This window comes from Malaclemys terrapin, chromosome 21, assembly GCF_027887155.1.
Source record: "Malaclemys terrapin pileata isolate rMalTer1 chromosome 21, rMalTer1.hap1, whole genome shotgun sequence".
In the NCBI taxonomy this organism is placed as follows: Eukaryota; Metazoa; Chordata; order Testudines; family Emydidae; genus Malaclemys; species Malaclemys terrapin.
Window position 1 is genome coordinate 6,212,123 of NC_071525.1, and position 13,876 is coordinate 6,225,998.

Below are 13,876 nucleotides of genomic sequence, written 5' to 3' on the forward strand. Positions count from 1 at the left end.
TTCCCTGTGTCCAAAAGAACCTCTGTCTCTTGGCTTTGTCCCAGGGCCACGCTCATCACAGCGTCTCTTGCTTTCTGCCTTTCATACACAGACCCACTGCAACCCCTAGCCCCAGTGTTTTCAATCTTTCCCCAGGAAAGCTTCTGTCATCCTTGCCATGCAGCCCATTGTCTTGGGATGTGGCTTCCCACCATTTCCAGCTATCACTATCCAAAGGGGCCTTTAATTGCTCCTGAAAGAAGGGTGGTTAGCCCACCCACCAGCTTTAATGAGGTCTGCAACTGTCCATAGCATAACCCAGCTCTTTTTTTCTCTCTCCAGGTATTAGGCATGCCCTTGTTTTCTCGCAGGTTGAGTGTCAAAATTGTGCTCTCAGGGTTCAGGCTAGAGATTTAGGCCAAAAATAAATAGAATTAAGGGTTGTGGGAGAATTGTCATTTGGGATTCTGTGCAGCTGTTTGTCTTGTCATTCAATGGCTGCAACAGCCTCCGCGCTGTTTGTTTGGAAGGTTTTCTTTGCAGCCTAAATAAAGTTTAGCTCCTGATGTCTGCAGGGGCAAAAGGGAACAAAATCTCCCCAGGTGTCAAGCGGTGATAACAACATTGAGGGTGATTTGCTGCATCTCAGGGAATCCTGCAGGAAAATGCTTCATTGCAAGAGGGTGCTCCTTTAAGCACTGTTCCAAAATGAATCCCCAGTGGGGTATTCCCCCTTCCACAAGAGAAAGACTTGACAGCTCCACAGCGTAAAGTACATTGAAAACACACCCACGCTGCAGGAAATTGACTGCATTTATGCGGAGGCTGCTGGGAGTTGTAGTTGCAACCCCTTCCTATGAAAGAGGATGGGTGTTGCCTGGCAGTACATTCCTCCGCCTTGTGAACTACAACTCCCAGTGCTGCAATAGGAGGAAACAAGGAAGGAAACAACTGGCTGCACAGGAGAAAGGAGGAGTTGGTTGCTCCGTGCCTAGTCTAGCATTACCCACTGCAGAAGGGACGGGGAGGGGAAAGCCAATCGCTTGCAAAAATGAATGTGGTCTTTGCAGTGAAGCAATATGTGTCCAAGATGATTGAAGACAGCGGGCCTGGGATGAAGGTCCTCCTGATGGATAAAGAAACGGTGAGCTAGGCCGCTATGGCTTCTGTATTTACAATGGCATCTCCTACTGCCTCTGTCATTTTGTCTTTCATGAGCTATGGGGGTCACACTGGCTTTTACCCCGACCACAGGCTGCAATCTTCCTCTTGTGATGGTGTGGATCTACAGGAAGATAAATATCTCTTTGCCACTCTAGTGCATGCCCTGCCCAGGGAGTAGAGGGAGCGTATGGCTTCCTAGACCCTCCTTCTTTCCTCATCTTGGCTCTAATAATTTGCAGACTTGGTGTCCTTTCCTAAGCAATTTGCTCCTGGGGGAGTATCCTGCCAGTGCTGGACGAGGGAGCAGGCTGCAAGTAGTTCTGCTCTGTATCCTTAGTGGGACGAGGAGCAGGTTGGAGAATGGGGTATCAAGGAATGGTGTGAGATGGCTGCTCTCAAACACCAATAAATCTTCTGCCGCGCCCGCTCCATGAACACTGCGGAGATCATGCTTTGCAGTGTTAGCCCAGTGCAGCGAGGGCTGCCGCACACCTGCGTATTGACATAAAATTGCAATGAACTATCCAGGGAAACTGAGGTACAAGAGGTGAAATGATCTATCCAGGGTCACACAGCAAATCAGCGGCAGAGCCAGGGGGAATGAACCCAGGAAGCCTGACTCCCAATCCTGTGCACTAACCATTAGTCAACATTCCCTTGTCTCAGTATCTCATGAGCCTGCCCCAGCAAGACCAGCATAACTTGGCTTCTCCTTCTTTCTCCCTGCAGACCAGTATCGTGAGCATGGTGTATACACAGTCAGAAATCCTTCAGAAGGAAGTTTACCTCTTTGAGCGCATCGATTCTTTGAACAGAGAGACTATGAAACACTTGAAAGCAATCTGTTTTTTGCGACCGACAAAGGTAAGCTTCTTTTGTAAAAGCAACTGCTGTCTGCATTGGCATTTGTTCTGCCCCGGTCCTATGTACAAGTTGAGCAGATAATGCTGGTATCTAAGGCTCTGATCCTGCAAATACTTTCCCACATGCTTAGAGTTATGCTTCTGAGCAGTGCCAATGAATTCATCAGGACATCTAATGTGTATAAAATTAAGAACAAGTTTGTGTTTCACAATCAATGCTTTAGTTTGATAGCTGTACAAACTTTACCTTGTCCACTTTCCTGGAGTGAATAATTAAACAAACAAACAAAAACCTTTAACCCTCCCCTTCTCCCCCCAACCCCTAAATGGCCCCATTATACAGTGTGGGCAAGCTGATGTTGTACCTGGGCTGGTAAATTTCCTGGTAGTTTTCATCTTTGCAAAAACTATTTCATTCATGAAATAAATTAGATAATGAAAGCCACCAACAATTCCCTGTAACTTCTTACTGAGAATGCTCAGCCTTTAGTCTAAGTTGAAGGAACAAACCCTGCTCCAATTTGGATTTGGAGTAGTATTGCTAACTCAAAATGGAAAAATATCATGATTGATGTTTGAACATCTGATTTTAGATCCTGTAAGGTTCATGCTTTCAAGCTATTTTCTTCAACCACAAGGGGTTAGAACCTTACTCTTTCCTTCTTTTCTTTTAATTGATAATGGAATTTTCATGTAGTCACATGACTCCAGGAGCTGGGGCTTTAAGAAAAATGCAGAATTGTGAGAGGTGGCATCATGTTGGAGCAGTATTCTTATGAAACAGAATTTTGTGGGTCACGACCCACCATGCAAAATGGCACATTTATTTAGTCTATAATACGTGTCTATAATACTCACTGTAGTAGCTGGGGGTCTGTCTGCTGAACTTGCAGGATGGGTTCAATGATCCTGTAGGCTTCTTCCCATGTCTAATTCCCAGAGGGAGAGAGACATCTGCCTCATGGCTTAATTTTTCTTTCTTATTAATACTGCTTAGCACAAATGTAGGTCAGAATATTGAAAAGAGCCCAGTTCCCAGCCAGGCTGCAAATACATGGCCAGTTTTTCAGATGAGCTCAGCAGTCAGTCATATCAGGGGCTGAACTTTTGAAAATCTGCTCTTAACTGTGTCCCTGGAAGCTACTGAGCATTCAGGAGAATCTGGCTCCGCTTTAGGTGCCTAAATGGGACCTCTTGAAAATTTGGTTCCAGTTGTAGCGCTGAGCACATGGAAATCTGGCCGTGAGTTCCTTTGAAAATCAGGCCGATAGTCAAGCCTCAAAGGGCAGGTCCTGGAGGGTTTGTACCTCCTGAGGGAGGCCAGAGGATTGGAGCCACGAGCTCTGATGCGTGGCCACTGTGGAGAACATGGGCCTAGCAGCCAAGGCCTGGGCTACACTAGCTGCGGCGGGGGTCGAACTAAGATACGCAACTTCGACTACGCTATTCGTGTAGCTGAGGTTGAAGTATCTTAGTTCGACTTACCTGGCGGGTAGTATAGACGTACCCTAAGTCAGCTGCATCCCGGGCTGCTTGCAAGGGAGATCCTTCCTGTAGATTTTTCCCTCTTCTACGAGTGAGGAGAATTCCAGTCTGGCCTCTTGCCGGAGCAAATCCTTAAATATTGAAAAGAGCTGGTTTTTTCAAACTTTTTTGGTCTGAAAATGCCAATTAGTCAAAACCAAAACCTTTAGCAGTGAAGGGTCAGTTTTGATGAATTCTCTTACTTGCAATTTTTTTGAAAAATAAGTTTAGAAATTGTTGAAACATTTAGTTTTGACTAGTTTCAATGAAAAATCCCAGTTTGAAATGCCTCCATTAAAAAATTGAAGCTAATTATAGTTTGAAAGTCCATTTCAATTGCCCCAAACTGAATTTTTTTTTTTTCCCCCTGGAATTTCAGTTTGGGAAGATTCTCAGAATTTTGGTTTTTGTCCTGATTCGGGAGGGGAAAAATTCTCAGTATCTTGAAAATATTCAAAGGACAGGCAAACCGATTTCCACCCGGCTCCGATATTGAGTGTGCCCAGAATGGTGGTGCTGCAAAACCCCGGCCTCCAGTGATTTTTAGCAAGAGCATAGTGATTTGCAGAATCAGGTCCAGAGTTCTGACAGCTTAGAAGCATTAATTAGTCTAATCACCTATTGCATAATTATTGGGACATTTTCTGATTTTTCTCCGTCTGGGTTTTCCTTTTATCCAGGAGAACGTGGAATACCTCATTCAGGAGCTACGGAGGCCCAAGTACAGCATCTATTATATTTGTACGTATGTCCTGGTTCACCAAGTATTTCAGACCCTCTAGGCAGACTCTGATATAATGCAAATATTTTCTTCTAAATGTGAAGCATTCTTAAAGTCCTTGTTTCTGTACTCATTCAGTAGCCACCAGATGCTCAGTCTCACCTCGGGAAGGCCTGATCTACATAGAGATTTTTGTACCAATTTAACTCTTTTGGTGTGGGTTGTTTTTGTTTCCATTTTATCAAGAGAGTCAGATCTGTACAACCCTAAGTATAGATACAGCTATACCATAAATGAACTTTATACAGGGTTAGCATTTTCCCTCCCCTCCCCCAAATTGATGGGAATAAGCTATACTAGTTTAAGCACCAGTATAACTGTGCCCACACTAGGGGGTTGTACCACTTCAATTAGACTGGTTTGAAACCATATAGTTAAAGCATTACATAGACACAGGTCCTTGGATGTTACTTCCCCTCCTACGTGCCACTAGTCTTGAGTTTTTTGCAATATGTCCCTCCTCTCCCCCCTCCAAGTAACCTCATACCGAGCTGCTCGTCCTTCCAGGCTTTACTTCGGGCACTGAAAAATGCATTGTCCTTCAAAGTTCTTTCATCCAAGGATCTCAAAGCAATTGGGCAGTGGGTCGCTCTTATTCTCCAGTGGGAGAACTGAGGCACAGAAAGGTGAATCCGCTTACTGGAAGGTCACACAAGAAGCACGTGTCATGTTCAGAAACAGCGTCCAGGGGTTGTGATTCCTAGTACCACAATCTTACAACCAGATCTCGTTCTCAGCTGCCCACATCAGCAATGCTCATAAGCTGTGCAGAGCAGTCTCTTGTAAAATTATGAGAGATTCTTGTCCTCTTCCTCGGCATTTTCTCTTCTCTGACACGACCAAACCGGCTGCCCTAGGATTGAGGGAGTGGGCTGACAACATGAACGCTGACCCCAGTTGGCAGTATATTCCACAACCAGCAATAACACTTCACACTTCTAGGGCTTTACATCTTCACAACACTTTACAGGCGTGAATTTAACCTTCCACTGGGGGTAAAGTAGGCCATTCCCATCCCTCTATTACAGATGGGGAAACTGAGGTAGGTAGGCTGAGAGAGTGACATTATTTCACTTTGGATTTGAACCAGAGCCAAGGTTAGAATTTAGTGGAATGTATTGGTCCATGGGTGCCTAGAACAACTAGACGGAACCTTTCACTGACTACTTGCCCAGCCTGGTGTTTCTCAAGTATTGTGTTCATGCTGTGTAATTCTAGAACTTCTAGTCACACTTAGTATTGGGTTTAAATTCTCTTGAAAAAACAGGTTCCCAACCCTTTTTCTTTCTGCCTTGTGAGATTCATGGGAGTGGGCTCAACCAGCCACTAGATGTCATTGTTGATCTGTATGAACACAATGAAGCCGGAGAAGAAACACTTGTCTAGACTGAAAAAAATGCAGTAAAAAGTGATGGTGGCTCAATACAGATTAGAAATAAATGAACACGGTGGTGCCTAGATGCCCCAGCTGAGATCGAGGCCACATTGTGCTGGGTGCTGTACAAACACATTGCAAGAGATGCTGTTATTGATTTTACTGAGTATATCATGGGCTTGGTGCTGCTGCTGTAGTTCAAAGTGCCCTGGCTGGACACACGTTAGATTGGGAGCAACATAAAGAGGAAACACCCTGTGCCACTATCCATGCTGTACCCGCTCTGTGTCTAAACACAGGAAAGCTTCAGTCTCCATGGCCATCAACCCAGCACCCTGAATCATCACGTGATGTTCACGTGGGGGAAATCGGGTTACAATAATTATCACCGCCATTATTGACCTGCTGTGTCTCGCGTGTCTCCTTTCAGATTTCAGTAACGTGATCAGTAAGAGTGATGTAAAGTCACTGGCTGAGGCTGACGAGCAGGAAGTTGTGGCGGAAATTCAGGTGTGTGTAATATTGTTTAATATTTTACATGACTCTCCCCATCCCAAAGTACTTTCAGAACTGATCAACAGGCTACATATACTTGTCACTTGCAGCCACCTCTGGGGAATAACCTCAGCAGCCGTTGAACAATACACGCACAACAACAACACTATGCAGCAATTTAGGACTAGAAGAATGTATACACTGTCTAAGCTCCTCTGCCATAGCAGGGTTGGTACGTGTCTCCCATAGCGGTGACTGACAGGCATACACGCAAAAGGTGGAGTAAAAGCCATATATCGGGAACAGAGTGGAAATGCCAGCAGAGATAGGAACTCTGAGAGTTGTGGGGGGAGGAGTGAGGACGCTGGGAGTCAGTGGGGCTGTGAATCACTTACGACTTTAAGGACGTGTCCCTCTGTTCAGGTGTTCGGGCTGAATTGCTGGTGTTGAAACATTTGCTCGCATAGGAGGTGTAAGTGTTGGTGGGACGCTAACTGTATTTACTTGTGTTTCTTGGCAGGAGTTCTACGGAGATTACATTGCTGTGAATCCACACGTGTTTTCCCTCAACCTCCTGGGCTGCTGCCAGGTATGGAAAAGGCTAATGCTCCTCTAGGGTCTCATTTTGGTTGATAGCTGGGATTAAAGGACACCAGAACATGGTCACAACTAACTGGACACCCTGGGAAGCTAGGATGTTCTAGCTAGCAGCCCTTACTGTGGAGCTGATCACTTTGTCAATAAATGAAAGGCGATGGATTGGAGGTGCTATGTAGATCGTCCTCCCCCTTAGTGTTAAATGGACTCCCTGAGGGGCAGGGATGGGTTACTTTGAGCCTGAATTGCTGCCCATGTTGCACCTGCTCTGTGGACTTCAAACCCCACAGCTGTCAAGCCAACACCTTAATCTCTCAAGTGTCACGGAGCTTGTCTTCGGTGCATCCGCCTGGATGGTTTCAATAAGAAACCGTTCAAAGCCATTCCATAAGGCAAAGACCAAGCAGAAAGAATGAGTGAAGATGCACATAGGGCTATTTGGAAACCTCCTAGATCGTTTCCTGGAGGAGGCAAGGAACCTGAAAGAGAGAGAAGTCAATTAAGAAAATTCTAAGGTCCTCATGCTTCTAAAACCTCATGCTTCAGGGTATAAGCCAGTAGAGGTCAGGATGATTCCTAATGTGGGTTTCTTGTGCCTTCCTCTAAATCAGCTGGTGCTGGCCACTGTCTGAGACAGGACACTGGGCTAGACAGACCTTCAGTCTGGCAATTCCTATGTTCTTCCAGCAGTCCTCACTCAGGAAGAACTCCCATTGAAATCGACAGCGATGATACATGAGCAAAAACAGCAGGGTTGAGGCCTGTGTGACACCTTTGAAATAAAATTCTTCAGAAGATCCAAATTAATTAATCCTAAATACTTTTTTTTTTTTTTTTTTTGCTGTGTCCAGTAAATATCTAATAGTGCTGCTGCTCTGCCTTTGAATATAGGCTCTGGGAACTGTATATATGACTAGATCGCTTTGAAAAGCATCCATTAATTTGTGTTGTGTATCACATTTGAGACCCCCTTCATCCTGAACTCCGAGGTATCAGCACCTTCGGCTTCCTTTGACTTCAGTTTGGATTGCTCAGGACCTCTGAAAATCTGGCCTCAGGTTGAGCACCCCAAAAACCATGACACCCCAAATTAGCAGCTGCTTCAGCAAATGGTGGCTGCGTTCCCTCTTTCCTCACGCAGTTGCCAGGAATCAAAAGTATTCTTCATTTTCAGGGTCGCAGCTGGGACCTGGCCCAGCTGTCCAGAACAGCCCAAGGGCTGACTGCTTTGCTCCTGTCTCTGAAGAAGTGCCCCATGATTCGTTACCAGCTCTCCTCTGATCCTGCAAAGAGGCTTGCTGAATGCGTCAAGGTATGGAATTGCCCTGCACTGATCCTGGCAATCTACTTGTACTTCCTGTCACAAATCTGCGGCGTTTAAGAGGAGAAAAATATTCTTTGGGGGGCTGTTCTTTGAGGTTCCTGGCTGTGTCACTGATCTGCTGCATGACCTTGGGCAGGTCGCTTCCCTTTTCTGTGCCTCGGTTTCCCCATCTGTGGAACAGGCAAAATGCTTGTTCCCCAACTCTTAGGGGTGTTGTGGAGATTAACAAATAGATTCTTGTCCAGCGTTTTGAGAACCCTGGCAAAATGCAAGGTATTCCATTAGCAGTGCTTACTTATAACAGCACACTCTCTCTTGCGCTCTCTGTTTGCTTCTCACTGCCTAGCACCCAGTCTGTAGGGAATTCTTCCCCTCTGCTGTTAGGACTGACTGACTGACTTATCTGCCTTTCTGCTCCTCCAGCAAGTGATTACTAAAGAATACGAGCTGTTTGATTTCCGGCGCACCGAAGTTCCTCCGTTACTGCTTATTCTGGACCGGTCTGATGATGCCATCACCCCACTTCTGAACCAGGTGAAAGTAGCTCTTGCTCGGCTGGAAGTGATGGGGAGGATGGGAACGTGCGATGCTGAAGTGCCCATGGCGCTCTGGCACTTGCTCAGGGTCCTGGGGTTTGGTTCACAGCACTCAAGGGAAAGATTTAAAGTAAAGCACGGTTCCCTCCTTAAAAAAATTCTCACAGTCTCTGGCCTAGTTTTCAGCATCGCCAGATCCAGGTGGCCTCCGGAAACTCCAGCCATTTGTGTATCGTAAAACACGCTTTAAATGCAGGGCCTAAACGTTTTAGCCGTGCCCCTCTTAACGGATTATTTGCAGCGCCTCCTTGGCAGCACATCTATCAAATGACCTTGCATCAGCGTGTTCTCCCTGCTGCGTTATGGATGAGCACTAGCATGGATTGTGTGGCGGGTGGTGGGTTTTTTTTTTTTCAGCAGTACCGTGGCTGTGCTGCAGACTTTGGCATTGAACAGCCCATTATTTGTCTCCTTTGATTTCATCGGGATGTGTTCAGGCGCCAGTCGACCTGATGGGTGGGTAATAGCTGTCTCTGCAGCAATGCTTTCTCACAGGGCAGCCAGGGCATCTGGATTGATGGTGGGACACACGCTGGGAGCTGAAACATCTCTTCAGTTTTCATCCAGTACTTTTTCTCCTTCTGTCCGGGAGAATTTTCTCAGGTGACTGGATGGTTCAGTGCTTTGGGAAGGGAGCCTCTGTTCCCTGCATGGGCACTGATTTAAATCCAGCACAGGTCAGTGGGGGTGGTAAACTCTTAACCTCTTCGGCCTGTGTAAAATGAGTTCATTGAGTCTCAGTCCAGTTCAACGGGCCAATGCCCCAGCCACAAAAGCCACCATCACCGCTGGCACTGAACTTCAGCAGGGAGGCCAAGGACTGAGCGGGCCATGGAGACTGACCTCCCCTTTTACCGGTAAGGCCCCATCTATGCTACAAACACAACTGTGTCGGGAGACCTGGTTACAGCACGGCTACTCCTTGGCCCACTCCTGCTGTTCCAGTTTGTAGCGTAGATGGGATTCTGTCACCTAAAGCCGGGGACATGTACTAGTTATGGAATGTGGGAGTAACCTGGTCCCTGATGCAGTTGTGTTTAGCGTAGCTGGATTCTAAAGGTCTCCCTAGACACATTCCTGTGCTTGTTCAGCACGGAGACAGCTTCCCGCCCCCCCTCCCACTAGATGCTAAATGTGCCTGTAGGGTGACTTCATCTGCTACTCAGATCAAAAGGTAGGGAAGAATTTCTCTACTGCCCCGGGCCCTTCTGGCTCATCGACCAGAGTGATCTGGCAGTGTCAGAAGCCCAGTGGAGTCCTGGTTTGTAGGGCTAAGGACTGCAGGCAGGAGAGGTCCCAGGAGAACGTTACCTGTGGTACAGAGACTTCTTCAGACCCAGTGCAGAGATTCAGATGAGAGTAAACGGGGTGGCAAACGTGTCAACGCTTTGATCAGCTCGCAAACTTCCCTTCCGATAACATTAGGCTTCTCGGGCTAAATATATAACGCACTGATCTCCAAAACCACACATTCCTCCTCCTCCTCCTCCTCATCCTGCAGAAGAACAAGCGGGAGACGGTACAGCTTGTAACAGCAGTGGCTCTGCAGCCAAAAATACACTCCTGTTCACGGGCAGAGATGACAGTAGTAAGCAAATGGGTTCCAACAGGAATATTAATCCCCCATTGTCACGTCTTGGTGTCTTTACTTTGCTGTACATGGGTTGCTTTTGAATACAAATACAACAAGCTATCTGGAGCCGTGACTGTGTTCCTGGGTGTCAGTACAATGGGGCCCTGATCCTGGATCGGGGGCCCAAGGTGCTAACTTACCAGCAATAATAAATGTGATATCTGTTACAAGATGCTGGCAGTCGGCCTGGGGAGTTTCCAGTTTACAAGGTGTAAGGCATCGGGAATGTTGTCAGTTTTGTTTTAAAAAACGTTGGTCTTGATTCTCATTTACGCTACGTCTCTGGCAGTGCAGAGGTGCTTTAAAGTAGGTACAACCATAATTCACTTTAAGGGTCCCCTTGGGGTCCGATTACTTGCGCATGGCTGCTCGTGTAGACGTTCCATGCTAGCTCTACTCTTGCTAGCTCGCTAAAAATAGCAGTGAGCGAGTGCCATGGGACAGGCCTCAGCGCGGGCTGCAGCACCCTGCCTCCCACGTCGCAGCGTCCTCACTGCAATTTTTAGCAAGCTGGCTAGAGCGCAGCTAGAACAGGTACGTCTACACGAGCTAACAGCCCGCTCCCAGCTGCCATGGAGGTGGGCCCTTATATGTCAGAGTGGTATAAAGGGGCCTTACTGTAAATACAAATTAGGTCCATTATATTTTAGTCTTGATTTAAATTGGTTGTGAATTAAGTCAAATGTTTGTCTCTCCTTCCCCCCCACCCTCCAACCCTTCTTAGTGGACGTACCAGGCCATGGTCCATGAGCTGCTGGGGATTAACAACAACCGAATCGACCTCTCTCGAGTACCCGGCATCAGCAAGGATCTCAGGGAGGTGGTTCTGTCTGCTGAGAACGACGAGTTTTACGCCAACGTAGGTAGCTGGGTGCTGTGATGGGAGGGAGAGCTCTCAGGCGGTCTAAATTGGGGGTTCTAGTCCTGATTCTGCCACTGAGTCGCTATGTGACCTTGGGCAGGATCTGTCCCTGCTCTGTGCCTCAGTTTCCCCATTTGTAGATGATGATGATGATGACCGACGTCCCAGGTAAATTCATAATTATAAGCAAGCAGTGTCCCAGGCGGGCTTTAGTGCCCATTCATATTGCCTAAATGAAACCATTTTGTATCCCAGAGCTCGTCGCTCGCCCTCAGAGCGCAGCATGGGAGTATGCAATAGACCCTCTTAGAGCTTTGGGAGCTGGGGGCGGTGATTTCCAAAGAGACCCGCTCTCCTGGGAGCCGCCTTCCCTACCATCCCCCTGTCTGTCGTCCACAGAACATGTACCTGAACTTTGCAGAGATCGGGAGCAATATCAAGAACCTAATGGAGGATTTCCAGCGGAGGAAACCGAAGGAGCAGCAGAAGCTGGAGTCCATAGCGGACATGAAGGTAAAGAGGATGTATGAGATTGAGCAGGCATCTTAGAAACAATTCACTGCAGGACATTGCAAATCACCAGCATTTACCACATCCCTGCTTCGTGCCCTGATACTGGTGACTCAGTCTTCTGTGGCATGTAGGCTCCTGGGGGTGGAAGCCGTCTCTCTGGGCTGTGTTGGTTTGTACAGCCCTTGCACAACGGGGCCCTGGTCAAGGACTAGGGTTTCTAGGTGCTACTGCAACACAAATAACTCCCAGTACTATGCATCCGAAGAAGTGAGGTTTTTACCCACGAAAGCTTATGCCCAAATAAATCTGTAGTCTAAGGTGCCACCAGACTCCTTGTTTTTATCCCAGTACTCTGCGCCTGCACCCTCCTCCCTGCTTAATAAGATCCTCTTCAGCACAGCCACCCACCTCCAATGAACCATGCAATGGGGGCTTCTCCAGCCCCCAGTCTGCCAGGGTTCAGGATTTGAAGTAGCAGCAACACCTGGGTGGATTTCCACTAGGAAACCCTCCGGACGCCAAGAGAGTGAGCTGCTGAGAGCAGCTGCTCCCTGTAAAGATTCCTTCCAGCTGCAGAGCTCCCCCTGCAGGGCACACCATGCAGAGGTTCTCTGGGGAGACCGGGAGTACCCGCCCTGCAGCACTGATCTCATCAGGCCGGTGTACATCAGGAGGTAAGTTCCACTGAAGCCAGTGGAAATGCACTGATGTAAACCCGGTGCAAGTCTTGGTTACTATATTCTGCTCGCCGTTTTCAAGAGGTTTGAGTTTCAACTTCCCCGTTGCAGGCGTTCGTGGAGAACTACCCGCAGTTCAAGAAGATGTCGGGCACGGTATCGAAGCATGTGACTGTGGTGGGGGAGCTCTCCCGGCTGGCCAGCGAGCGGAACCTGCTGGAGGTGTCGGAGGTCGAGCAGGAACTGGCCTGCCAGAATGACCACTCCAGTGCTCACCAGGTAACCCAAAGCCCAGAAACCAAACCTCCTTTATCTGTTTCCAGCAGGGTGGATCCTGCAGCCCTTCTGCTTGTGGAACTAGTGCTAACGTCAGTGGGAGTTGTGCACGTGGAGCCTACGGGGCTGGGACCTCGGATGGTAGAACTAGCTTCTCCACGACCATCCATATAATTCAGACGGGAATGAATCCTGAGTAATGATAACTAACACAAATGGTTGTCACAGTTTGCAAGCCCCAATCAGCCGAACATGCTCTGCTATATTTGGGGAGCGTCTGAATCATGCCTGAAGAGTAGGACCCTGGAATACAACTATCCTTAGCCTGTCTGTTCATCATGCGCGGTCCCCGTCTCATGGCAAGTTGCCAGTGCAGCCATCGGTCGGATGAAATTTGAGCATCCCTCTATGGTGGGACCTTTGGTGCTTACAGACGCTAGTAGGGGTGCTTTGCTGGGGGACTTGGGTTGATTTTGCTAGCGCTCCAACTATTCCTATTGGTGTTCACTCTGTGACAGCTATGCCCAAGCGTCCTTATTGGGCATGTATATTTTTGGAGTGCGAGTCCCACGTCAGATTTACTAGGCTAGAGGCAAGAATGTTATTTCTCAATCCCTGGGGGTCGCTTCTGAGCTCCTTTTGAGACAGTTGCTAAGTGGTGAGCAAGGGCATGTCTGATTTGCTATGTTCACGTAAAGCAGGTGGTGAGAGAAGTGTCAGTTGCCTTGACTTAAAATTAGTCAACTGATGAATGCCCCGTGCATACAGTTGATTAAAAAGGGACGCTGTCAGTAGCAGTCCTTCCCTGGGTTACTAATACTCCAGAGGATGAGGATGATTAGAATAGAAAGGATTCTGACCGTTTTCTTTTCCTCATTTGGGCTGTTTGCTCGCATTTTGCACTTCACTCGCCTTCACATGTGAAACCGAGATTGCTTCTATAGCACTGTAGGTATGCGTGGTACTTTGACCTAACTAGACTGGTTGGTTTCACGTTGTGGTTTGCAGGCCGGGATCATGCAATGAGCTCTGCGCGAGTGAACACCTGCGCGCGCACACATTTTGCAGGTGACTAGATTAGTCAGTTTCACAGTAGGATTCGCAGGCCTCTATGACACAATGAACTCCCATTTGGGTGGAACCCTCTGTCCATGAAAAGCGCCAGTGGTGTCCATGAGGCTGCACGTGGTCTATGGGGTCCAGCTACAGAATTGGGA

General features: G+C 47.7%; 1 protein-coding gene across 1 annotated transcript in view; it reads left to right on the plus strand.

The window, feature by feature from the left end:
• Positions 1-925: 925 nt before the first annotated feature.
• Positions 926-13,876, plus strand: part of VPS45 (vacuolar protein sorting 45 homolog) — a 52,121-nt gene continuing 39,170 nt past the window's right edge. The window contains exons 1-10 of the mRNA XM_054011012.1: positions 926-1,123; positions 1,873-2,007; positions 4,211-4,271; positions 6,117-6,196; positions 6,702-6,770; positions 7,953-8,090; positions 8,526-8,636; positions 11,056-11,190; positions 11,593-11,706; positions 12,495-12,662. Coding sequence (XP_053866987.1) covers positions 1,031-1,123; positions 1,873-2,007; positions 4,211-4,271; positions 6,117-6,196; positions 6,702-6,770; positions 7,953-8,090; positions 8,526-8,636; positions 11,056-11,190; positions 11,593-11,706; positions 12,495-12,662 — 1,104 coding nt within the window. The 5' untranslated portion in view covers positions 926-1,030. The remainder of the gene's footprint in view (positions 1,124-1,872; positions 2,008-4,210; positions 4,272-6,116; positions 6,197-6,701; positions 6,771-7,952; positions 8,091-8,525; positions 8,637-11,055; positions 11,191-11,592; positions 11,707-12,494; positions 12,663-13,876) is intronic.